Here is a 26,414-nt window from a genome sequence, read left to right on the forward strand (position 1 = left end):
GATTATTGCTACCATGCCCTACCTTGTGCTCTTAGCTGGGAACATAGAAGGAGTGAATCCGTTGAAAATCGTGAGTATCGAAGGACTGGTCGAGACAAAAAACGGTCACAACGAAAACCGAGGGCCATCGCATTTCAAAAAAAAATGAGAATAACTTTGAGTAATTTAAAACTATTGGCGGGTGGAAAATATTGGTAAAATAGTAACTTCTCGGTAGTAAGTGTGGTTGTAGCACCTCCAGTGAAGCGAGGATCGGATTGTGGGTGGTCATTACGGAAAAGATTACAGTTGGGGAACCTGGGTTTGTACTTGTCAGGGCAAGCTGGTCCATGAGCAGTTCCGTCTTAAACTTACTGAAAAAGAGGCAACTGGTTCTCGAAATACCGGTATATGAGCTATAAAAACTTTTTATTTGGTATTTAAAAAACAAATTTAATATTTTCTTTGTACTTTTTTTTTGACTATAAAATAAGACGAAAAATTGACAATGGTATGTTCAATAGCTTTGATGCTTTTAATATGTTCTTCATAGATCATAGAGCCAAATGTGACCAGCCAGAAATCCGATTGAATATTCGTTGTTTTGACCCAGTTCATGACGAAAAGATTAGCGCTGAGAACGCTGAGTGATTTGACTCTTCAACTTTTAGTCGCTTGTGGCTGCGTTGCTGACGATTTCGTCTTTGTCTGCTTGGTTGCCTTAGCCTGAGCTTATGCTGCTGGTTTTGGTGCTGTTGTTTTTGCAAGGGCCTCTGTACAGGCTGCTTGCTCCATAATTTCCCGCTGTTTTGCGTGTGCTGGCATCGATCCACTGAAAGTTAGTGAAAGACAATGGTCGCTTGGGACCCCCAGACTAGGTCACTATCTTTAAATGTCCTTGAGTTTTGCTCCTTCATTAAAGCGGATCCCTTCTCACGTGTTGTGGATTCATTTTTGTGAGATTCGACCTATGAGTACAAGGTAATGAGAGCTCTGTTGATCACTGTAAAAAATTATCTCTATCTTTAACACACCCAGCAGAGTAAAACTACCAACTCCACGGTCTGCTGCTGCACATTTCCCAAAATTTATCGATGGTTCAATTTTCTTTACCTTTCCTCAAACAGTTTTCTAAAAGTTCCATATCGTGAACTAAGGCAAAAAGTATTTGTATATGTCACGCAGTAGTGTAAGCCACTTAGCTCTGTTAATAAATTTTGAGGATATTTTTCTGATACAAGACGAATGACGGGCTGAAAAAATCATTGTAATAGCAGATGTTCCTCAAGATTCCGTGTTAGGACCTCTATTATGAGACATTATTTATGTCTGCCAGACTATCGAGTGCTAGAAGAGGCAATAATAAATGGTTTTGAAGAGATCCCCCGAACACCTCGAAGTCGTTAAACTGTATAGAAATGTGACAATTTATAACATGGTTACGAACATGGTGAGAGCCACCAAATACGTTGTGAGACAAAAACCAAACTCTCCTCCGCCAGTATGCAGTCAATTCAGGAAATTCATAGGTCCCTTGAAAATAAAACAAACGTGTCACGAATTCCAGGGAGGCGACTAGAACCCAAATCCCAAAGTGTAAGAGCTAACTTACAAAAAAAGAGTATGGCAAATGAACTAAAGCTGAACCAAAAAAGACTAATCGCGACTTTAAAGTCCCAGGCAGTCATCTCAGCAGAATCTGGAAAGATGGAAGGAAAAGGGGTCGCCCGCGACATTTTTGAAGAGATTTTTCAGGTGTCTCTTGTACGAACACCTTGCAAGAGTATATACAAGTGCTACTGGTGAACGTATTCGTTATAGAAAGGTCAGAAAAATGATCACATTGCCAAGGACTTCCCACGATTCTGCGCAAAGGCAGGTTGTGAGAGTTTCATAAGTTTGTCGGATCATTGGACAATTCGGCGGACAATTGACCCCATTAAATTACCTACTTGCTTCGACAAAAATCAATATACGAAGGGAATAGTCCAACCAGATATTGCGCAGTGTATAATGAGTGAACGTAATTTGCTAAGTGGCCGGAGACGACGAAGAGTGGAGAGCTATTCCAAAAACTTAAAAAATGACAAAATTGACCGTGGAGGTCCGCCCGCAAATCTCTCTTACACGACTATGTGCTAGTCTGGCTCAGAAATGTGGGGAGGGTGTCCTTCGAGCAATTTGATCCCTCACGTGTCACTCTACCAAAAATTCACGTGCCCTTTTCGATGTGTAGGTGCACCGGCTCCTAATTAATAAAAAAAGGATTAACGCGAGCCTATCGAATGGCCAGCACGCTAGCTAAAACTGAAATGAAAATAAAACAAGTCGGAATAGCGGAAGCTTGCGCTTCGGGTATAAAAGTTTTGTGTTCATCTTATGTAAGAAACTTCAACGGACATCCGTATATAGCTACAAATCCAACATATTCCCTCATCATTCATTCATTCATTCTTTTCCAAACTAAAAAATATACATACATATTACAGCCATAGATATTAACCTCACCCTAAACAAACATTTCCGAATATTGTACATATATAAATTGATCGTACCCATATTTCCTATTTACTTGGTGCGCAAAAGCATACATATGTATATATATATAGTACGTATATTAAATACGGCTGGTTTAATGTACAAATATATTTATCTGAATTAGTCATTACCCGCAAGCACGCATATACAATATACTTGTATACACACATTTCTGGTTGGAATAATTGATATTCATATACAAATGACTAAAAAAAACCAAAACAAAATAATTCTTTGCGACCCCATTCATATGAACTTACTTCGTTGTGGTATTGACGAATTGATAGGTGATGTTGACGTCATGCACGTTCTACAACGTGCACGAAATTCACAAAAAATGGCAAAGTTTCACCCCCTATAACTTTGTTAATTATGTTATCCCTTACACCAAATTTTGTACTTCTAGAAAGGAGGGTTGCCGAGAATGTGGAAACATACTATTATTAACTTTATTTGTGCAGATATCGGATGTATTTTGATGCCTAGATTTCGCAGAGATGCACCACTGAGATTGTTTTCAGATTTTTCGGTTAGATAGGTTCTGAAAACGAGACCTGTTCCACTTTTTAATGGTCATATTTTGAGGTGGTCAAAGAGTAGTATAGGTCCCAGGGTGAAACGTGGATTGGTACCCACGATGGAGCATAAAACCTGGGAAACGCCTGCTGAACCAAATGGTTGTTGGAAGTACCTGGTTTGTGCGGAAAGCGGTCCACAAACATACGTGGACCTCTCCAGACGTTACCACATTCAACCAAATTGACCACGTGTTGATCGAACGCCGCCACCTCTCAACTTTGATGAATGTCAGAAAATATAGGGGGATCAATATAAACTCGGATCTCTACCTCATTGTCATGGTGCTCCGGGCGCGAATAACAACACCACCCAGAATCCCCTCTGCCAATCAGGTGAGAGTTAACGATGAAGTCATCCACAACACAGCCCTCCACAACACCTATAAGAGGGAAATGGATGCCGCAATAACCGCAGTCAGCAGAGATTCTGGAGATGAAGCATCAACAAATGATCTTCACAATCACCTGAAGATCGTTATCATATTATGAGTTTTATTTCACACAAAACCTTAAAAATGAATGTTGTTCATAAAACCACTATTCTAAGAGTTTGACATTGTAGAGATGACGCCGACTAACACTCCGATAGCAGCGGTTCCTGGCATGAACCGAAAGAAGAAATTGACAACAGGGATGAAAACGATCGAAAAACGGCCATTAAATCCATAGACTGAATGGAGAATGCGCGAAAATATTGACTATAACCTCGCCTAATTTGTCACGGATGGAGGATATTGCAAATACCTGAAAAGGTATTGTCTCAGCTGCGACAGTGTTCCGAAATACGTCTTTTTTCATTGTTCTAGATGATATAAATCTGAAAAATATGAAAGAATGATATCCCAGAAGAAATATTGAGTAGAAGGGGAATGGTTGCGCCTTAGAAAAACTGAACAGGTTAACAGGAGGGAGCACTCAATATGATAACAAACAAAAGTGAAAAAGACGACCGTGACGCGTTTCCGATCGATAAAGAAGAGAAAAGTTAGCTAGAACTAAATCGGCTACGTGACGAAGAGTGGGAAAACAAAACCTTAACAATGAGAAGTAAGGCCGCACTTTAGAAATTATCTTTAAAATGATAACATTTATACATTCGTATTTGCTACTTATTTTGTTCCTTTGGTTCCAGAAAGTATCAACAAAAATATGGGCACATATTTTGAAATTTCATAATTTCGGTAAAATTTCATAAATTAGGGAATCCCCAACCAATCGTTTATTATAGCGCCATCTCCATTTGAGAATTTATACTATTTTGACAGTGAACATAACCTACTGAATTCACCTGTGGGGTGGATTCCTTGTTGGTGTTCAAGTAAGATCTCAAATCTGGTGTTTTGGGTTCAAATCCTACAGAAAGGTAGACCAGAATAGTTCCTATTCTCTACGTTGATAACAAAGTATAATTCCAGGAACCAATAACGATGCTAGTCCGATGTCTTCGAGGGGTCTCCAGGCGAGCGTGTGCTCAATATTCTACAGTGGCAGAGCCAATCCAAAAATTGGACGATTTCCGCACAAATGAAGCGACGGTAGCAAATCATGGCTTGCAGCACTTAGGAAAATACTACCGGATAGAGCCCGAAGTGAAAAAGCAACTATTCACCTATGGAGGATTGCCTAAATCGTTTGAAAAACAAATCAAAACATTCGGCGAAACTTGCCTTATGGTGCGCGAGCCGGCAGTGGAGGTCATGCATTACATCAAAAGCACCGATTTGAGTCGACCCACCGTTCGATATGTGCTCTATGGAGTAGATGGTGCAGGGAAATCCCTCACAATGGCGCACTTGCTTCATTTTGGCCTTGAGCAAGGCTTTGTGCTAGTGCATGTTCCGTGGGTGGCAAACTGGTTCAAGAGACCGAAGGAAACTGCCAGCTCTGGGTCGAAAGAAGGATTTACAGATCTCCCATTTGACGCTGCCTCTTGGCTCGTTCACTTCAAAAACCAAAACGCATCTATCCTCCCTAAGCTGGATCTTAAAGTCAGCAAGGACTACGTGTGGAGTATACGTGAGACGACCCCGGCAGGTTCGACCCTTCTTGAATTGATCGAACATGGAATTGCAAGGGTCAAGTTCGCCTCTGATACTGTAGAAGCTCTTCTACATGAACTGAAGCAACATTCGACAGCAGGACGCTGCAAAACAATGGTTGCCATTGACGGTTACAATGCTTTGTTCTACCCCCAAACGCGCATCTTAGCTGAAAATAAAGTAGTTGTCACTCCTGACAAAATTACCCTGACGAAACCTTTTCTAGACATCACAAAGTACGATTGGACGAATGGTGTTTGCATTTTGAGCGTTGATAGAATCGCGTTGAACGAGGAGAGGTGGGAGTCCGAGTTACCTCAATATCAGTTGGGAAAGGAGGGATTTGAACATGTGGATCCTTTCGTACCCATTAAAGTCGACAATTATAACAATAAGGAGTTTCACAGTTGTATCAACTATTACTTGAACCGGAGATGGATCCAGAATAGCGCGCCGGGTTTCGATGATGAGCTGAAGTACTTGAGCGCGAGCAACCCTTTCAAGTTAATGAATATTTGCGCGCCACTGTAAATAGTTAGTGATAGGCAATAAAAACGTTTAGATAAAGAGAAAAGTATAATTTTTATTTACAGTGGAAAAGTAGGAGGACTAGTCTAATATTTCTTTCCAAGTTCTGCTTTTACTTTGAGGCCTTCTTTTCCCGACAAACTACTGCTAGTCTGTAGTTCCCTGTTACACGAAGAGGGTCCAATGCATGAGTATGGGGACTACCAATTTCTGATTCTTCAAATGGTTATGAGTGGAAGACCCCGAACCCACCCACGGATTTATTTTGGAGGCTTCACCAGAATCATGTTTCACAATGGAGATCTCTGTGAACAACATATTTTTCCATTTAATGGAAAGCCTGCTCTTAGTTTCTACGGTGGCTAGCCAGATAGAGGATGACAGCAATTCCCAAAATGAATGAAGGTGGAGATCCCACTACGACCAGTTTACCATGGCACTGGTGCCTATTTTTTCTAGAAAACGGAAAAGAAGGTTCGGCAAAAGGAAACTTCAAACGAAAAAGAGGATTATAGGACAGACAAGAATCTCGCAAAACCTTCACTTCCACTTTTACCAGGCAAAGTGCTAGAAGCAAAAGCTGGTAAAGTAAACGAGGGGATCCATGCAAACAGGACACCGTAACCTCGTGGAATGCTCCCAGACGATAGCATTGGAACTCACTGCGAAAGAAAGTGAAGCTTCTTGGAAATGAGGACAGGGGCGTTGCCCGTATACCAAAAAAGGATCCATGGAAACAGGACACCGTAACCTCGGGTAATGCTCCCAGATGATATCATCGGAACTCACTGCGAAAGAAAGTGAATCTCCTTGCAAATGAGAACAAAAGCGTTGCACACCACCAAGGGTAGCAATACTCAGAGAAATCGGAAGCAAGTAGGCAAAGTTGGAAAGATGATAACCCCGGCGATGATAGCGGCGGTTGTTCATCACATATTAGACTAAACTTTTGTCTAAAACATAAAAGTTAGTGAAATTAGCTTACATCATCTTTCAGTCTGGGAGGGACACTAATCGTCGACTCCCCATTTGCGACGGCGAGCAGCTGAAGAGGTGTAAAAACACTTCACCATTGTTCTTAACTTTATCACATCCGGTGGAGTTCCACCTCTTGTGGATGAAATGCCCAGTCATAGAAAAGAAAACATCTCGACCATTAATGCATTCAAACGAAGTAAAGTCACACTTAATGGTCCCATCGCAGAGTTATTCATCGCTCCACCAGTTCCTACAGAGATCTGAAATCTTTCAACGATGTTTGAGTGCCACCTACCGTCGCAAAGATGAAGGCTAATTTAATTTTGGAACATATCAAGGAACATCTCAAAACTTGATCCCAAGTAGGGTCGGACCGAAGATAGCAAAATCTTAGTCTGACAGTGGCACAAACTTGATGTCGCTGAACGCATTAGCAGCGCCTGATCCTCCTTCGTAACTATGTCCAAAAGATGGAAACGCAGTTATCACAACACCAAGATCAAGTTGAAACTGTTCTGACCTAATGTGTAACTACATGGAAGTAGCAGTAGAAAATGACTACTACTGTTACTGAAAAACACCAAGCCTTCGTCAACACTTGTCTCCGAACGTTTTATTAGGGTACCCTGGTATGATTCATTTTCGAACGAAGAGCTTCAGCACAGGACAATTATCTATGACTTGTTCATTACTGGCTACATCGTGCAGTGGAATCCGCTATCCTAAGAAAGCCGAAAAGTGCTTAGGAAATAATTCTCGCACAATATGTTCGACATCAAGTTAGTAGGGTTTCCGCACAGCCCCGAACTTCGGAGTGACAAGTTTTTAACCGATTAAGCTCTGCCACCAGCGAGCTTTCCTTTTGTTTATCACGCTCTGGAGTCTCCACATTGTGGTGCATGATTCTTCCCGGGCGTTTAAATGTTATACAAAACCGCGGAGCTTCTGACAATCCTACCATAAATCGGCAACGCACCACCCACCGAAGTTTTCCTCCAGCTCAACTCCACCTGTTCAAAGAGCTTCGACGAATCTCTCGAGAAATAGCGGCAACCACTTCGAGCGCGATGTGCCTTGGGCAAGACCCTAAAGTTGAGTGCCGTTCCCAACCCAGATGACAGTGGTACCAGAGAAGTCGAGATGCCATTAGGTTAAGTCCTTGTTTTTGATATTAGCACTGGATGAGCTTTGTCGATGCGGACTTTGTTAGCCGCTCCATAGCCCTTTCGAGTTCAGCCCTGGACATCGTCCCAAGCCCGTACTGTGTGCAACTTCTCGCCAGACGCGGCACGATCGCTGCAAACTCCCCTTTCGCTTTGTGACGTGGGTTCATAGTCTAAGAACCTGTAACACTTGGTGAGGGCTATCTGAATTCGTACCCTACATACTACCCAACAGATTCTGATTTTCTCGCTGCTAAGGAGTTTCCTCACGTATTACTCAATTTTAGTTTTAAGGATTCACAGAAGTAATACCAATCCGAGCATTGGTTACCTCTGGACATTCGCGCTTGATCTTATAGTGGATCCTGCTGAGGACTTCCGGAAATGTCCTTCCATACATATTTAATTAGCAGAAGGAAATGCGGTCTAGAAGTTCTTACAGTTCCGTTAGGACGTTTTTCATGCCTTTGCTAATATTTTCCCGAAGGAAAGTTGTATTTCCTCTTCGGCTCTAGAAAGAATAGTTGACTGCGTTTCCTTTCGACTTATGTCCAAATCTACTTACCAAGTTTCAGCGATTTTTTCTACACCATGATTTTACTGAATGTAAATTTTAAATGGTAGCGGCCAAAATATACTTTCTTTTACCATTGTTTTCCGGCGATTACATTTCAATTGTGCTTCCACGACATTCAATACAGGGGACATTTGGATCTAGTCACTTTTAGCTTATTAGCCAGCTTTTATAATCGAAACTATTGTCGTAAATCAGTTAGTATTGTAGTTCACATCCACGTATTTTTGCGACTAATCATTTCACTAATCAAGGACCAAGCTTCACCAAATACAATGCGGTTTAGGATCATAACAATTGATGCTTTTCACTTCTTTACTTGTTTGTCGTGGGAAATGACCAATTTTCTACTTATAACTTTAATCCGAACTTCAAAATACCTTATAGTGGTGACACTAAGTCAGTCGATTGACCAAAAAAAATTTGGAACGGTGAATCAATTCCTGAAGAAAATATCTCAGCTCGATACTTCATTACAGAGGTATCGTTAAATGGAAAAGCAGAGCTGCAAAACTGGATATTCCTCAAAAGGGACTCTCCCCTTGTTTATTATCGTGAAATCGATATTACTTCCTGTGTATCTGTTTCGGTTCACGATCCTTGACAGGATACCACGGAACGGATCGAACATTGAAAGTACTAGCGAGTATGTAGGACCCAGTAAGATTCTGACCAAGTAACATAAGAGCTCATCCTTTCTTAAAAAGTCCCATGCCCTCCCATGCTGCTAGTCAGTGCGAACTTCCCAGCAACAAAGCGGATAGTTAGTCAAAACTTTGCTGGAAAGTATGCAGCCACACTCTTGTGAGACTACCAAATCGGTAGTTACCGCGAATTAAATCAACTGGGCCATAAACAGCTTCTCCGTGTATAACTCTTAGAACCCAAATAGCATAATGTCAGCCAAGCTCCAAAAACAATAAGAAAGGGCTATCGTGACTCGCAGAGATTTACCAGAGCTATATTTGTTCAGATACTTATTGCATGCGGGGAGGTGTAGGCGCGTGGTATTCATACCGAAAGCTACCATGAGCCCGTGAAGGGCATTTGTCCAGTCAGTCTTACCTCTTTCGTGTTAAAGACCCTAGAGCGCCTCCTGGACATCCATTTAAGGACGATCATACAGAGGGCGCTCTTCTCCAAATCCCAACAGACATATCCGCAAAAACTGCTGTCCACGTCGTAATTAGCACGGGGAGGGTCGCTACACTACGAACACTAGTTGCCTTCCTGGATATAGCGGGAGCATTCAGCAACGAGTGTACCAAAGCCATCAAGAAGGCTTTAATCAAAAGAAGATTGGATGAATCTCTTACGCATTGGATAGAATTCACGTTAAGAACCAAGATAATCGAATCTGATGTGGAAGGTAGCTCCTTGACCAGAGCTTAGGGTGATGGTGTATACCGATGGTTTGGTGGTATTGCTGCCAGAGAAGTTTCCTTCCGTTATGAGTGAAATTATGGAGGGCGCGTTAGGAGAGGTGTGCCTGTAGGCCGCAAAAAGCGGACTCGACATAAATCCAACCAAAATGGAGCTGCTATTCTTCACTACCAATGCAAAGGTTCTCGAATTCCACCCCCTGTGACTAAATGACTAAATATTGGCTCTTTCCTCCATTGTAAAGAATTTGGGTGTGACCCTGCATCCTAAATTGAATTGGAGACTGGACATAGAACTGAGGGTTAAGAAGGCCTGTATAACCTTCTAGGCTTGCAAGAAGATCTTTGTAAGAAAATGGGGTCTTCAGCCGAGGACGCTTATCTGAATGTACACAATCATGATGCGTCTCATTCTAACGTACAGTTCTGTTCTGTGGTGGTCGGCGCTGAACAAGAAATACAGAAGAATCATGCCTAATAGGGTTCAACTGATGTGCAGGTACTGTAGGAGCTCTGCAGTTTCTCCCGCCCTTAATGCATTCCTGTACCTCCTCCTCCGGAAACTCTAGTGCTGTGAGACCGCGTAAGTCCAGATAATAGATAGCGAACCCTACCGCCATAGTATCACTCTTGACGAAGTACATCGTGAAGTTTGGGCATAACCAGCGGGCTACACCACATGCAAGCCAAGTTTCAAGAGGAATTTTGGCGTGGGGCTATCCAACCAGGAAAGAGTGCAAGACCGGTTATGACAAAGTATTCTTCTGTCAATGTCATGAACCGAATCCTAAGTGTAACATATGTAGTCGTTCTGACCGACAACGGTGACCGTTATCGCTTTGTACTCAGTGGCAACATCCTCAAGACTGCTGGGACAGTACAGAGACGAGCTGAATGGGCAGCATGCTCAGTCTCCATATCCTCTGTGTCATAGGAACATAGAGGGAAATGAGGGGACCAACAGACTGGATACGCAAGGCTCTGCTCTTGACGTAGTCGTCGTTCCACTGGCGATTGTCAAGGGTGGAACCTATTCATAATACTTAACAGCCGCTGAATCCAAATGGCACCTGTACCAAGTCAGAGAGGACTTCCTATAACAAAAGTCAATTGTAAGACTTTCTGGGCCAAACGCGTGCAAATACGTGCAGGTTTACGGCGGTTTACATGAAGCACTGCCCCATAGGAGACCATGCCAGCAGACCCAGCGTACCGCACAATTATCATTGCCATAATCGTGGAGAGAAGACAATTCCCTTGCGATTGCCCAGCTCTAACTAGAGTCAGACTGTGAACACTAGGTGAATAATTCTTTGGGGACCTCAGAGAGATCTCTAAATGCAGAGTGATCTGAGTGTAGTAACTGTAGTAATGTGTACCTGGCCAGATTCGGCTCCACTTGTCTTCCTACAGCAGTCATTGTCTTAGGAGTTAGTGGCGTCAAAACGGCGCACAACAGCGGTAATTAGGCTCTTAGGAGCGGCCACTGATATCAACTCATCCAAGATCCAAATCTACATTAGAATACTAAGAAATTAGATTTGACCTACTAACAGTTCACGGATTATTTGTATGCCAACAGTCACCCAAGGGTAAGTGAAATTAACGTTTTACGCGAATTCATTCCGTGGTTGGACCGAATAAAATCAAGGTAAAAAGCAGAAGTCATCCAAGCAAAAAGGTAAATAAAGTGGAATATATTGAACGCAAATGTGCAAGGTAAGTCAAAAGTAAAAAGGTTGAATCTTCTGTTACAAAAATAACTTTATTGGGTAAATAAAAACAATAAGTGTAATCAAATATAAATAAATCTGATATTCAATAAGCAGAAAACTTCTTCAATAGCGAATATTCTGTCTGCATTATCAACTGGTGTGTTACAATACTAAAAACGAAACAGGAAAACGAACATAATGTCTTTGCCTGAATGGACGTGCTCCAAAACACAAATTATGAATAGTCTCACTGGCACAGGGTTTAATATTACAAAGCATTTCTCATTCAATCATTGTTTTTGCTTAGCAAAGAGATTCTATCTCGAATGTCGCAAGTTGGGTGAGTTATAAAGTGGACTCGAATGTATCAACTAAAAATAATTAAAAACACCTCCTTCAATTAACTATACTTAAAACGTTCTATATTTTACATTATCTCTCTTAGTGGAAAAATTGTTCGTTTTCGACAAAATGTATTCCGCGATAGAAAAAAAAGAACTATTAAAATCATTTTTGTGAAGATATTTGAAACTTTAGTTTTCTCCTCTTACCAAATTTAATTCGGCTATTCAAGTGATACTTTTTAGCTATATTTTTATGGTATTCAAAAAACGACAACAATGAAACAAATTTGTGAATTTTAATTAAAAAAATGTCAAAATATTTGCTAGGCATCAATATGAGTTGGTGGCCGAAGCCTTGGCCAATCGACGAATTCCGAACCGTATCTGAAAATACCGGCAGTTGTAACACCAACCATTGCACCCCAAAACAGCAAGAAAAGAAGATTTTCCGTGTTGTACTCTTGAGGCAAAATTGCTGAAGCAAAGAACATTGCCACGGCAAACATAAGAACAGATGGAAACTGTAAAGGGAAAGAAGTTGAGCAAATGAAGATAACTGAAGCGGTTTTGTGGTGCTTACTGTTCCATATTTCCAACCACGAGATGTATCCAAAGGTGACGGTATTACGAGACCCTCACCTTCTGGAATTACATAGTTGCCGAGAAAGAAGTCTATTGAATCCTGTGTGAAAAGAAGCAAGTAATTAAGACCATCTCTTTAAGGAGTAACCTAATTAAATTACCTGTCTGAAACCATCACAGAAATTGTTTAAGTAGTATCGTTGTAAGGCATTGACACCGTCTTTCAAAAGACCAGCTTTAGTCCGTTTACCGATCCTCGTGACATCCGTTTTCAGTGCTCCCGTCCCAGTATACTGAGTGGCAATCAAATCAGCATTATCTGACCACACTGATTTAAAAAGCATCTCAAAACTCGGGGTCGAACTTAAACTCTGACCTGAATGTAATATGCCCAATTTCGTGAGAATATTTGTAAGCGAACGTTTAGCCAACATGCTTTGCACGACATTCGTTCGATCCAGACAATCAATGCAATTAGTCCGGAATACACCCTCTTGCGACGAGAGGAGTGTTCCGTCTTTGTGTAAATGGAAAATAGAAAATTCGTCTTGCTCATGGGCAAGTCGATCAACCAATATGTTCAAACGATCGAATCTCATCTTTCGACATTCGGCATGGAAATCAAATGCTTCGTATCGTACGGCAGGATTGTTGAGTTGTTGTATCAGTGACGAATAGAATTTTTCGAGAACATCTTCGGGACCACGATGATCAATCTAGCGAAAGAACAAGAAAACAGACATCGCTTAAATCTCTTAAAGAGCAGGACTTAAAAGTAATATTTACAAGACTCAATTCAATTCCTTCTTTCGAGAAGTAAATACGAAAATGAGAGTGAATTTGAGAAGAGCTAATACTGAATATCATTCCTACGTCATCACAAGTTTTTGGCTACGCGAGAAACCGTCGAACCCAGTGGATTTACTCCGCTTAAGTGTAATGATGATAGAGATAGTTTCGCTTTTATTTGAAGGAGCAGACCGCACCCATTAATTATGTATTCGCCACCACCATCTAACAGAATATTCCGGATTCGTTAAAGGAACGCAGGATTTCCATTGGTGGATGTGATGCTACTCGTCGCAACTGGATAACATCGGCACCAAAGATCTAATGCCTCATGCTCCGTGGATTCCACTTCCTCATTACAAGAGGGACACGCAGCACCTCGCATAATTCCTATTCTGAACATATGACCAGCTAGTGAACTATGGCCTGTCAGAATGCCCACAATACACCTGCAATTCTTCCTGCTTTTCGACAGGATAAACTTTGCGATACGCATGTTCGGTGCTGGCAGAAAAAGTTTGGTGTGTCTAGCAGCATTTAGGCTCTGCCACCTGTCATTGTGGGAAGTTTGTTACCAGTTTTTGAAGACAGCTTTAGCCAATAGTACTGGTACTCTGATTGCTGGTTCCAGTCCCGGCATGGGGGAGCTTGACCTTTCTGTCTCCACAGCATCCAAGATTTCATTTCCCTCTAAGCCACAGTGACCAGGTACCCAGAGTAGTTCCACAATATTGAATCTAGAGATAGAGTTCAAACGGTTTCTGCATTCCTGAACGATTTCCGAGGTGATCAAAGGACTACTCAACGCCCTCAATAAAGATTGGCTATCACTGTAGATTGCCATGCCCCTGCCTTTCAACCGCTTGTCAATCACCTAGTTTGCCGCCCTTAGGATCGCATAAACTTCGGCTTAAAAACTCGTTGCATATTGTCCCAAAGGAAAAGCCCACTTCTCGTTTTTATTCGAGAGGTGGACTCTGGCTCCAGAAGCCTGTTCTGTTTTTGAGCCATCGGTGTAGAAGACTTCCGTATATCCCGCCACGTATTCCTCTGGGACTTCCCACTTCTCTCTACGCTTCAGGCTAACTTCATATCTTCTACCAAACAGATGTATGGGGACAGGAGAATCGGAAGACATTGCAAAAACTGGATTCAGTACTCTTAGTAACTCTTCCAATGCTCTATGCCCCCACATCCATTGTTTCCCCATAGATCTAATCGAATTAGTCTATGAGCTTCTCTCATTGCAGTGCTTTGAATAAATATATCCAGGGGGTGCAAACTGAGTAATGCATTTAGAGCTGTGCCGGATGTCGTGCACATGGCACCAGTGATACCCAGATACAAACTTCTTTGCAGTGCGGCTAGTTTACGGTGAAAACCTTTTTGCCTCTTCTTAACCCACCACATCACGAGGCCTGAGTCCCCATGACGAGGCAAAGGGCATCTGCACAGCCCATAAGCTGTGAGAACATCTTTACCTCTATACATGTTTGTTCCAAAGAAGCTTTTTATTTAGAGTGACTCCCGGATATTTCACTTCTTTGGAGAGTTGAAGGGTAGTACCCCTCATCTCAGGGAGGCAAAGTCCATCCAGTTTTCTCCTTTTTGTGAATAATACCATTGTGGTTTTATTTTGATTAACTGAAAGACCATGTCTGAGGCACCAAATGTCTATCAGATCAACAGCAAGTACAGCCACGTCATCAGCATAAACTTAAGCGTGTTTTGGCAAATTTTGCTGATCGCATAGTAGTGAGTCGATCAGCATACTCCACAGAAGTGGCGAAAGCCTCCTCACCTTCCCCCTCCTTGGGACAGCCTTTCGTTGCTTCTGCTGTTAGATAGCGATCGACATCCAAATCAGCACACAGCAATCTTTGCGTTAGCATAGCATGGATCCACTTAATTAAAGCATTATCAACATCATGCGCTCTGGCAGCATTACAAAGTTTTTGAAAAGGCACACAGTCAAACGCCCCTTCAATGTCCACGAACACCCTCATCACGTGCTCACCATTCAGAGTTTCATCCTCTATCTTTGAAACCAAAGAATGAAGAGCAGACTCACAGGACTTTCATTGGTTTTCATTAAATGGGTGTGACTTAAGTGCGTTCCCAAGAAATTGATGCTCAACCAGTCTCTCCAAACCTTTCAGCAAGAATGAAGTCAAGGGGATCTGTCTGAAGTTGTTTGAGTTAGAATAATCATCTTTCCCAGGTTTCAGTATGAAGACTAATTTAACCTTTTGCCAAGAGGAAGGCACGTCGCCCAGAGCAAGACATCCTTGAAAAAAATTTCTAAGAAGTTGCTGTAAGTGCTCAATACCCTCCTTTAGCTTCGCTGGGTAGATGCCATCCATGACAGATGCTTTGAAGTGTTCAAATGATAGTATAGCAGCTCTCACCTCGCAATGTCCCAATTCCCCTTGCAACACCTTCGTGTTGAAGGGTTTGCAGAAACCGCCAATTCACTTCTTCCCACTTCTGAGATCAGTTCTCCCGGGTGGTGTACTTCCAAGAGAGTCTGTATAGACTCGACTCTGGACTTCGTGCAAGTACCATCCAGTTTTCCAAGAGAGTCAAACTTGGCCGACTCATCCTTATTAAGGACTCTGCACAGCCTAGAAGTCTCCCTTTCACCTTCCAGTTCCCCAGAGTATGCTCTAAAAGTCTCGTTTCGAATGTTTTACGAGCCTCTTATATTCGCGCTGTGAGCTCCGGAAGTTTAGCCAGTCTCCATCTTTATTGCTTTTGCAAGCACGATTTAGAAATCGTCTGGTTGATTTTCCGAGTCTCTGCAGTCCTCGGTTGCACCATTGAACCGTTTTACCACGTTGGCCTCGGGAAATAGGGCAAGCCTCTTCAAAGCACTCTAAAAGTAAGCGATTCAGATTCTATCGCCAAAAGAGTCCTTAGTCGCCTAGAGAGCTCAACTTTGTCGCTAAGAATTTCATTGAACTTCATCCATCCCGTTTTCCGAGGATTCCGTCTTTGTATTACAGGCTGTTCGCCTGAAATAGTCAGACTAAATTCTAAGTAACGGTGATCTGACAGTGAGACTTCATCTAGCATTCGCCAGTTTCTAATCATCTCTAACAACCTTGAAGTGCAGATTGTTAGGTCAATTACTTCATTTCTTCTTGGTCCCACGAATGTAGGGGCGCACCCTACGTTCGCGGTCATCAGACCACCTGAAGTGATAAAATCAAACAGCTACTCTCCTCTAGGATTGCATTTGCTACTGCCCCAACAAATATGCTCAGCGTTCGCATCGCAACCAGTTAAGAGTTCAAGGTCACTTTATTCTGGATACACTACCAGATCCCTTAGTTCTTGCGCCGACGGAGGGCACAAAGAATCGTAGTGTAAGTAAGCAGAGGCAACTATGACGTATCTCCTCTTACCATTAACCTGGTATTGTAAGTTGACCGCAACAAGGTCCTGGGAACAGAATTGTCTCAGCGTGGTTGCCTCTAACAATTTTGACATCAGAACGCAGATAGGAAGAAGCTTTGGCATGTTGCAGGTTGATTTGACTCAGTCTTATGTTTGTAGCCATAAGTGCAGTTTAAACCGCCGCAAACTGAAAAGTCTGCTGCGTTCAGTGCGGATCTCACCGGGGTTACCAGCTTGTCCTCACCTTCCGTCGAAAGTTCCGCTTTCTTTCTCTCTCTCAGCCCTCCTTCGCAATGCCTTCCGTTTTCATCGGCTAGAAGCCCTTCTAGGTTCACGGAGTCCGGGCTGCATAGATATGTTTTCACAAACCGGCGTTAGGCCAGTTGCGTCCACATTACCAATTTCCCTTTCTTCCGCTTTTCTTGATAGAAGCAAAGGAGAAGGTTCTGACAGGCAAGCCTGTAGTCCCTTTTCCTTTGCAGCTGAAGTTTCCTTCTGCCGAGCCTTCCTCTCTCGTATTTTAGAAGAGTTAGGCAACAGTGTCACCGACCCGGCCGGTCGTGGTCAGATTGCCAGTTCCAATCATTAAGGGAGTTGGATTCGAAATCTGTGTCTTAACACGGATTTAATGTGTCCTTTGGGCAGGAAGAAAGTTTTCCCACTGCTGGACGACGGCCGGATCGCGGAGATGGCCCGTGTTGAATTTGGGGGTCGACGCTCTATTCTTCTGCGAGCAAATCCAGTAGCAACATGTATGCGAAGATAAGCGACCATCGGATGATAGTCCCTTACTCAGCTGATGTTAGCACCTCTTTTGTTATGCACATTCAAAAGACAACTCCTAGATCTACTGCTGATCGCAATATGGTCGATCTGATTAGATATTTGTCGCCGGTCAGTTGAAACCTAATTGACCTTGTGGGAGCCCCTGTGCTCGAATTATGTGCCACCGATGACGAGACGGTAAAGTTGCAGAAGTCTACAAACCGTTCACCATTGTTGTTAGGATCACCAAGACCATGCCGAGCAAGATATTGTCAGAGCCCACTTTTGCATTCAAATCGCGGATACAATTTCACCTTTAGGAAATCTCCCTTGAATTGCATGTAATTGTTCACTGAAAGCATCCTTCTCCACTATATCTGGTATCCCCAGTCAAGATCCTGTTGGAGAATCGACCCCTAGGTCAAGAGCGCGCCTTGCGGTAACCATCAGCACTGTCCGACACTGAACTCGTGGCTGCTACCATTAGGATTTTCAGAGTACAAGGGCATAGTGCTATAAGACGGAGAGCAGTACTCTCCAGACTCCCATCATCTCACTTCGCTTAGACCCAGAATGTCCAGCTTATATCGCTAGAATTCTTGCTCGAGTTGTAGTAAACGATCACTCGGGGGGCAATCTTTGTTGAAGGGCATATATACATTTTCGATAGTCAAAGGTTGTAGCCATCAGGTCAGTCCCTATGTAATGCGTTATTGGCGTTTCGTTAGCAGTAAAATTTCGAAAGTTGCAGGTTGCTCAAATTACTTTCTCTTTTAATGACAGGCAGGAAATACTTTGAGTGTGTTCTTAAACCCCAACTGACAGGATCAACTTGATGTTGGTGTTACATAACTGAGTTTTGAACAAAGCAATGAAGGCAAACTTAGCTCTACTAATGAGATAGCAGCTTACCTACTCGAATTACTTTACCTGAGGGAGAACAATGGCCCAAGAAATCCATCACTTATGATCAAGTCTTATACTCACGTGGAACCCAATGCATTGTCAACTTACCAAATTGATTATTACTTGTCTGCCATACATCATAAACTGTCCATCGAAATGTTTGGCGCATGCTGTTAGATGGTCTTTTCCTTCAACAATTTCGGGTGGCGGTTTATATCGTAAATTTGGTGTTTGCCGCCAGTACCCAGGAATGCTGCCCCTTGTCTGCAATTAAAGTTGAAATCCAATTTCAATGTGAAGGACCATAAGCAAAACTATCTTCATTCGCATACTTGCACGAACGATATCCGCTCGCCATCGTATTCCACTATCTGTTCAGTTTCTACGTAATTCGCACAGTTTCCATTGTCATCAATTCCCCGTGAAAACAAACGTGTTCCAGCGCGGTTGACTGATCTCCGTGATATTATCGTCCAGACGAAGGAATAGCCATTCACGTTCGCTTGATTGATTGAAACGACTGCGAGATTCAGCAGATAATGTAAGGAGAATAAAACATAAAGGACACAAACGATCAAAGGAATGTTCCCAAATTAAGGGATGAATTATAACTAAATTTATCAAAAGGATACATCCAACCATCAACGGCAAGGCGAATCTTCTCATTTCCGGACACTTGAAGTTCTTTAGAATGTGCCCATTCCAGACGAATCGTTCGTCAGCTCTGTCCAGCATTCCGTTCTGTATAGAAATTATTCGTTTCTTAACCAGCCATACAAGCGTCCTAATTCATTTTCAAATCTCATACCTTCAAGAAATCTGGCGGCATGGAATTCAGTCGCTGCAGCGAGTGCGTAAGGTCGTAGGTGTACGAAAAGTAGAAGATTGGCATGTCTAGGTTCTTCCTCACCATCTGCAAGTACGTTTCGTTTTGCTTTTTCTGGTTCATCGTCAAATGCGTAACAGAAGGAATGTAGGGGATGATGTCGTAGCAAGCCAGTTGCCATATTATCTGGCCATTCAGGATGCCAACGAAGATCCGATGTGTGGCCACGACCAGGTGTAAGCCGGCGGTGAGCTTGACTACTCCCAAGACGCCACATATCCGGCATATCGGATGCAGGCCTTGGATTTGATTTGTTCTGGCTGGAATAGAAAAATACATTCAGAAACCAACTAAAGAAATTTAACATGAAAGGATATGTGGTTTTTTGAAGAATCAGATCGGCATAAAAAAGAAGCGCTTCTCGAAACGAAGCGTATTATTTACTCAGAAATTTAATATTCGCCTCACTATTGAAATGCATGTGCGGTACAAAAAGAATAATAACTTAAAAGCTCAAGCGTGAATAATTAAGTATGTAATGCTAACCTACGGAAATATCCGGCCTAGCCTAGGTAACATAGAATAAAGTGGAAAGGTGGTGCATTTGACATAACATGTGCTTAAACCTAAGAATAATTTATACCTTACAACTAAACAACCATAACACGAAACACAAAATAGTACTCCGTACAGGAAAATGGGAGTTTTTAGGCACCGGTGGCCAGGATTGATCGACGGATTTTGAGTAAAGCGCAGTTCTTTCTCAATCATCATCAACAGCGCAACAACCGGCATCCCGTCTAGGCCTGCCTTAATAGGGAACTCCAGACATCTCGGTTTTGCGCCGAGGTGCACCAATTCGATATTCCCAAAAACCATCGCTCCATCTCAGGCAGGGTCTGCCTCATCTTCTTTTTCTACCATAGATATTGCCCTTATAGACTTTCCTCATCCATACGAATTAACTGACCCGCCCACCGCAACCTGCTGAGCCGGATTTTATCCACAACGGTCGTATAGCTCATAGATTTCGTCGTTATATAGGCTACGGGATCGTCAATCCTCATGTAGGGTGCCAAAAATTCTTCGGAGGATTCTTCTCTCGAACACGGCCAAGAGTTCGCAGTTTTTTTTGCAAACAACCCAAGTCTCCGAGGAATACATAAGGACTGGTAAAATCATAGTCTTGTACAGTATGAGCTTTGACCCTATGGTGAGACGTTTCGAGCGGAACAGTTTTTGTAAGCTGAAATAGGCTCTGTTGGCTGACAACAACCGTGCGCGGATTTCATCATCATAGCTGTTATCGGTTGTGATTTTCGACCCTAGATAGGAGAAATTATCAACGGTCTCAAAGTTGTAATCTTCTATCTTTATTCTTCCCGTTTGACCAGGGCGGTTTGATGTTGTTGGTTGGTTGGTTTTTGGTGGTGACGTTGCCACCATATATTTTGTCTTGTCTTCATTGATGTGCAGCCCAAGATCTCGCGCCGCCTGCTCGATTTGGATGAAGGTCGGTTGTGCATCTCGGGTTGTTCTTCCCATTATGTCGATATTTGCAGCATAGGCCAGTAGCTGGGTGGACTTAAAGAAGATTGTACCCCTTGCATTTACTTGAGCATGACGGATCACCTTCTCGAGGGTCAGGTTCAAGAGGACGCATGATAGGACATCTCTTGTCGTAGACTGTTGTTTATGTCGAATGGTCTTGAGAGTGATCCTGCTGCTTTTATCTGGTCTAGCATATTGGTTAGGGTCAGCCTAGTCAGTCTTATCAATTTCATCGGGATACCGATTTCTCTCATGGCCGTGTACAGTTTTATCCTGGCTATGCTATCATAGGCGGCCTTATAGTCGATTAATAGATGGTGCAACTGGTGTCCATATTCCAACAGTTTTTCCATCGCTTTCCGCAGAGAGAAAATCTGATCTGTTGCTGATTTGCCTGGAGTGAAGCCTCTCTGGTATGGGCCCATGATATTCTGGGCGTATGGGGCTATTTGGCCTAGCAACATAGAGGAGAATATCTTATAGATGGTACTCAGCAACGTGATACCTTTATAATTGCTGCACTCTGTGATATCTCCTTTTTTATGTATGAGACAGATAATGCCTCTTTGCCTGTCGTCAGGCATTGATTCGCTGTCCCACACCTTGAGCACAAGTTGATGAACCACTTGGTGTAATTGGTCGCCTCCATATTTAACCAATTCGGCTGTAATTCTATCGGCTCCTGGCCACTTATGATTTTTAAGCCGATGAATTGTCCAGATTGTTTCTTCTATACTTGGTGGTGGCAGTATTTGTCCGTCGTCTTCAGTTGGCGGGACCTCCAACTCTCCGATGTTCTGGTTGTTCAGTAGTTCATCAATGTACTCAACCCATCTCTCCAATATACCCATTTTGTCGAAAGTCAGGTTTCCCTCTTTGTCTCGGCAGGATGAACATCGAGGTGTGTAAGGCGCGCCTGGTGCGATTGCTCCCTGTACTTTTCGAGTTTACAGACTTGTTGGTTCTCCCAGACTTCCTTTTTCCGGCTGTGCAGTCGCTTCTCCACTCGCCGGAGTTCGTGATAAGTCTACGCGCGTGTCCGCGCCCTTTGAGAATGCAACATTACACGGTATGCAGCATTCTTTCGTTCCGTTGCTAGCTTACATTCATCGTCAAAGCAGCTGTTCCGACTCTGTTTGCGGCTGGGGCCAAGTATGTTTGTGGCCGTATTTATGATAATGTTCTTCAGGTGATTGTGAAGATCATAGGTTGATGCTTCATCTCCAGGATCTCTGTTAACTGCGGTTATTGCGGCATCCATTTCCCTCTTATAGGTGTAGCGGAAGGCTGTGTTGTGGATCGCTTCAGTGTTAAGTATCACCTGATTGTCAGAGGGGATTCTGGGTGGTGTTGTTATTCGAGCTCGGAGCACTATGTCAACGAGATAGTGATCCGAGTCTATATTGGCCCCCTATATGTTCTGACATTCATCAATGCTGAGAGGTGAAGGCGTTGGATCAACAAGTGGTCAATGTGGTTGAAAGTGGTCCCGTCTGGAGAGGTTCACGTATGTTTGTGGACCGCTTTCCGCGCAAACTAGGTACTTACAACAACCATTTCGTGCGATACTGCTAACTGGATGATCCGCAGTCCGTTATTATTTGTATTTGGGTGTAAACTATGGGAGCCAAAGAATCGCCTGAATACGGGCTCCCTACTTGGCTGTTAAAATCCGCAAGTATGATTTTGATATCATATCTGGGGCAGGCTTCGAGGGTTCGTTCTATTGCCTCGTAGAAGGTATCCTTCTCCGACTATGAGGCTTATATTTCTAAATTTGCCTCGCAAGCGCAGAGTGCATAGCCGTTCGCTTATGTTTTCAAAGCCGATAACAGCAGGCTTCATTTTTTGGCTAACTAAGAAACCTACTCCGAGTACATGGTTTACTGGATGGCCTATATGGCGTAGCGGCTCTTCTCCAGGAAACCGGTCCCTGTCCAACGCACCTCCTGTAACGCTGTTACATCAGCCCTATATTGGGACAGGGTATCGGCTAGCTGTTCAGCAGCTTCATCTCTGTACAGGGAGCGCACTTTCCATGAGAAAATGCGCAAATCGTTATTCCGTTGTCGTTGCCGGGTTCTTCATTGTATAATCCGTCCAGTCCGAGGCTCCTGTTGTGGCTTCGTAACAAGTTGTTTTCCGTGTAGGGTTGTCAGCCCTACTCAACCCCCAACCTTGAGGTCCAGTTGGTACAATTTGTACCGTTTTTACTCGCGGGAGGCTCGCCTTCATCCTTCTCCGTTTGCAGATTTTCGTTAAGAGCTCCCAGCAGTCACCACGTGGAGGTGGAGATAGGGTTTGATAGTAGAGCTATTCGCGTTGGTTCAACAGGCGTTTTCCAGGTTTTATGCTCCATCGTGGGTACCAATCCACGTTTCGTCCTGGGACCTATACTACCTTTTGACCAAGGGGGATTTTGATGATGATAGCAAACTGAGAAAGGGCTACCTTTTACTCAATTTGGACCTGTGGAAGGACAGTGACCAAAGCCGAGACAGATGAAAAGGATTGTGGGATTGCGGAGCATGTATTGTGGAGCCTAATTGGTAGAAGAAGGGCCCTTAATTTAGGGGAGAAGTTAATGATTACAGATATCACATATTGTACAGGCTAATTAATGTTGATTGTCTCAATCTAGACTAGGTAAAGAAAAATAACGAAAACTGATCTGCACCTGCGCGGGGATTGACTGCCGAAACATTGGCCATACGCGGTGACATGGTAGCCCATGCTGGGAAACCATATATCAGGATTGGACGAAAAAGAGTTTTGTATAAAAGGATTTTGGTGGCAGGGAACAGAGCCCGGGATGAGAGGAGGTTTTTTAATACAACTGAGGCCTTAGAAGCATTGGCAATAACAGATCTGACGCGAGGGTTGGATTCAAGTTTGTTGTTGAAGGAGATTCCCAGGTATTTAATGTTTGGTTTCGGCTTGAGCATGTGGTTGGCAATGCATAAATGCAGGTTTTTGCTTTCTGGCGAAAGTGGCCCTTTCTGAAACAAATATCGTCAGACTTAAAGGAATCAACGGTGAAGGCCTACCGATTGAATAAGCGATGACCCTATTGATTAGGAGTTTGAGAGGAAGAGAGGCTAGTGAGGGCCTGAGATCGCTCGCATATAGAATGGTATCAGCGAAGAGGACCCATCCTGATACGAGAGTACCATTGTTGTTGGTGGAAAAGGGCGGGTGAGGGGCTGCCTGAGATGCCGTTGCCGTGGTGGATAAGTTTACGGAAGGGAGGGGAATGTCGTGGAAGAAGATGCTAAATAGTTTGGGGCCAAGGAGAGTTTGGATCCCGGAGCGACTCCTGAGTTTACCGGGAAGTCGATGGAGCGAAATCCATTGAAGCGCATGTGGCAAGTTCAGTTGGAGAGGGCAATTGGACTGAGAGCCCGTAGAGACTGTAGAGCAAGCCCTCTTTCCAAACTGAATCAAATGCCTTTTCGAGTTCTAACGAACTCGTTCTAACGGTGCAGTGCCTATTTTCCAGGGGATTGAGGATATTGTCTTGTAGATACAAGTTTGCCTGCTCGGTAGACCTGAGGTTTTCGAAGCCGAATTGATTAAGTGAAATGATAGAGGAGTAGTGTCTATTGAGGTGACTCCGTAGGATACGTTCGAAGATTTTTCCAATATTGGAAAGAAGGAAGGTAGGTCTCATATGTTAGAGATCACCCGGAGGCCTGGTTTCCATGATACCGGGAAGTGACCGTTGTTCAGGCAGTTGATGAAGATGGCGAGACGTTCACTGATGATAGGCGCACACTTCCGCAAGACAAAGTAGAGATGCCATCGGGGCCCGAAGATTTTTTATTGTTGGACCGGAAAATTGCAAATTCGACTTCCTCTAGGGAGGTAAAGAAGGATTGGGATCACTATTCCCGGAGCAGGTTCTTATATTTCGAAGTATTTAATGTCTCATCTTGCTATGAGCTCAATGTTTACGTTATTGATCAATATCGACCTTAATCGGTCAATTAGATCGGACGAATCCTTACAAGCGAAGCGTGACAAAGGATATACCTCGAATAGCTTCATAAAGCCATCGCACTACAAGCGAGAGTTCACCACTTATTCCTAACTGTACTCGCTGAAACTTTCGCTAAATTCATACCACGAACTTTCAATTTCACACTACCTTGAACTTTGACTCCTCCGCTAATTCTGTCAATGATTAACAGCTCATTTTTCCCGCAAGGCTCGATTATGAACTGTTCAGGCGTTGCGAACCTACAAAGTAAATCATTAACTCAATTGGCATCAGTGAATCAAATTGATTTGTAGTTTGAGTGCGAACCAGTTCTCGTGCAGATTGCTCTCCGACACTAGCTAGCGATAACCTTCTCGCAAATGCCGACTAATTTCATACTTACAGATTCATGTCATCGTACACATCCGACATCTCTGCCATGTTTATTGGGGCTCAAACTGTTGCAATGGATCAACGACGGAAGTTTACACTATCAATTTTCTGGACACGGTCATCTAGGGCAGAGGTCTGCGTCGCCTGAACTTACCACATGACACACAATTACCTCAAAAGTTAAAGACGAATCCCCAACTCTTCCAATAAGCGAAGATGCGAGGAATCAGAACAGCTGTCACTGTCATCAGACAATTCACTACCGTTTGCGATGACAAAACAATGACTTCTAGCGTCCCCTGGTGTTGAGTAGTTTGAATTCTCTGAGTATGTTCAATACTTGTGGGTCAGGGTTTCAATTACTTTTGAAAGAGAAAACTGGAAATGCGTACATTGCTGAGGACAAAAATATCAGGCTTAATTAACTTTCATTCTTCTTTTTTCTTTAGCCTTTGCTCCGTTCACAAGTGGGGTCGGCTCATCGTGATCGGTTTCGCCACTTGGGTCTATCAAATGCCGGATTTCCCATAGACGACTGGGTTGTTATCAAGGAGGAGGAACCCCAAACAAACAGCCAAACTTTTCTACTCTTCTATAAAGTGCAGTTCGGAGTCAGGAACGCAGAGGTAAAATTGTTCTGTTCTGCAAAACCGGACACCGGCCTAGATCCAATCGACACCGCCAACGAGCTGTTAGAGGAGAGGAGGATCGACGGTTCGACGGGGACTGAAATCAGCAGCACTTGAAGTGCGCCTCGGGTAATCTGCTTGTCTTCCTCCTAGAGGAAGACGGCAGAACGTGTATATTTCCTCAGCTTACATGCTTCACGACCGATCAGCTCCACCAGAAAATCTACAACATGCGACGAACACCATAGAAACAAAGAAGGCCAACCTGTTAATAGGCTGCGACGCTAATACAAGGCATATGCTTTGGGGTAGCTCGGAAATAAACGAAACAGGTGGGTCATTCTTTGATTTTCTTATTACTTCAAACCTATCGGTGGGTAACAGGGGCAGTACACTAACCTTCCATTTCCCCAGCTCGGAGAACTGTAACGGTTGGGAGGAGGTCCTTGATATCACCAATCTAACCAGAGATCCTTCTCAAATCATCTAGATACTTTTCAGTCTACATTTCGCCGCAGAGGTCTCCAAACCCTTCAGAGACCACTGGAGGATCAACTGGAGAAAGTTTGATCAAGTAATTAAGAACAAACTCTCCGGTGCGCAAATTGGTAAGATTGGAACGACAGACGAACTGGAGTCAAAGGTCGGAGCACTGGAGAGAAGATCTCTCCAATCTCAGAAAACTGCCCAGAGAAATTTTCAACATTTGCTACAGGCACAAATATTGGCAGCCATACAAGAACTGCCTGAAGAAATACAAGTCGGCCATCAGGACCG

General features: G+C 43.3%; 2 protein-coding genes across 2 annotated transcripts; one reads left to right on the plus strand and one right to left on the minus strand.

The window, feature by feature from the left end:
- The first annotated feature begins 4,362 nt into the window (after positions 1–4,362).
- On the plus strand, positions 4,363–5,703 carry LOC119658029 (28S ribosomal protein S29, mitochondrial). The gene is made up of 2 exons (XM_038065259.1): positions 4,363–4,458; positions 4,511–5,703. The coding sequence occupies exon 2, from the start codon at positions 4,523–4,525 to the stop codon at positions 5,663–5,665; it is 1,143 nt and encodes a 380-aa protein (XP_037921187.1). The 5' UTR covers positions 4,363–4,458; positions 4,511–4,522; the 3' UTR covers positions 5,666–5,703.
- Positions 5,704–11,505: 5,802 nt separating this feature from the next.
- Positions 11,506–25,272, minus strand: LOC119657600 (phosphatidylinositol-3-phosphatase SAC1). The gene is made up of 9 exons (XM_038064588.1): positions 25,019–25,272; positions 24,784–24,875; positions 19,068–19,405; positions 18,892–19,000; positions 18,592–18,779; positions 18,368–18,523; positions 12,562–13,116; positions 12,399–12,500; positions 11,506–12,339 (listed from the first exon to the last, which is right to left on the minus strand). Exons 1-9 carry the CDS (start codon positions 25,054–25,056, stop codon positions 12,142–12,144), a joined length of 1,776 nt encoding a protein of 591 aa, XP_037920516.1. The 5' UTR covers positions 25,057–25,272; the 3' UTR covers positions 11,506–12,141.
- Positions 25,273–26,414: the final 1,142 nt, after the last annotated feature.

Source organism: Hermetia illucens, chromosome 5 (assembly GCF_905115235.1).
Source record: "Hermetia illucens chromosome 5, iHerIll2.2.curated.20191125, whole genome shotgun sequence".
Lineage (NCBI taxonomy): Eukaryota > Metazoa > Arthropoda > Insecta > Diptera > Stratiomyidae > Hermetia > Hermetia illucens.

Coding starts and splice junctions, on each gene's coding strand:
- LOC119658029 (XM_038065259.1), top strand. CDS start 4,523: ATGCTAGTCCGATGTCTTCGAGGGGTCTCCAGGCGAGCGTGTGCTCAA.
- LOC119657600 (XM_038064588.1), bottom strand. CDS start 25,056: ATGGCAGAGATGTCGGATGTGTACGATGACATGAATCT. Junction 18,524..18,591: donor AGCGGATATCGTTCGTGCAA/GTATGCGAATGA, acceptor CTTTAATTGCAG/ACAAGGGGCAGCATTCCTGG. Junction 13,117..18,367: donor GACAAGTAATAATCAATTTG/GTAAGTTGACAA, acceptor TTCTTTCGCTAG/ATTGATCATCGTGGTCCCGA.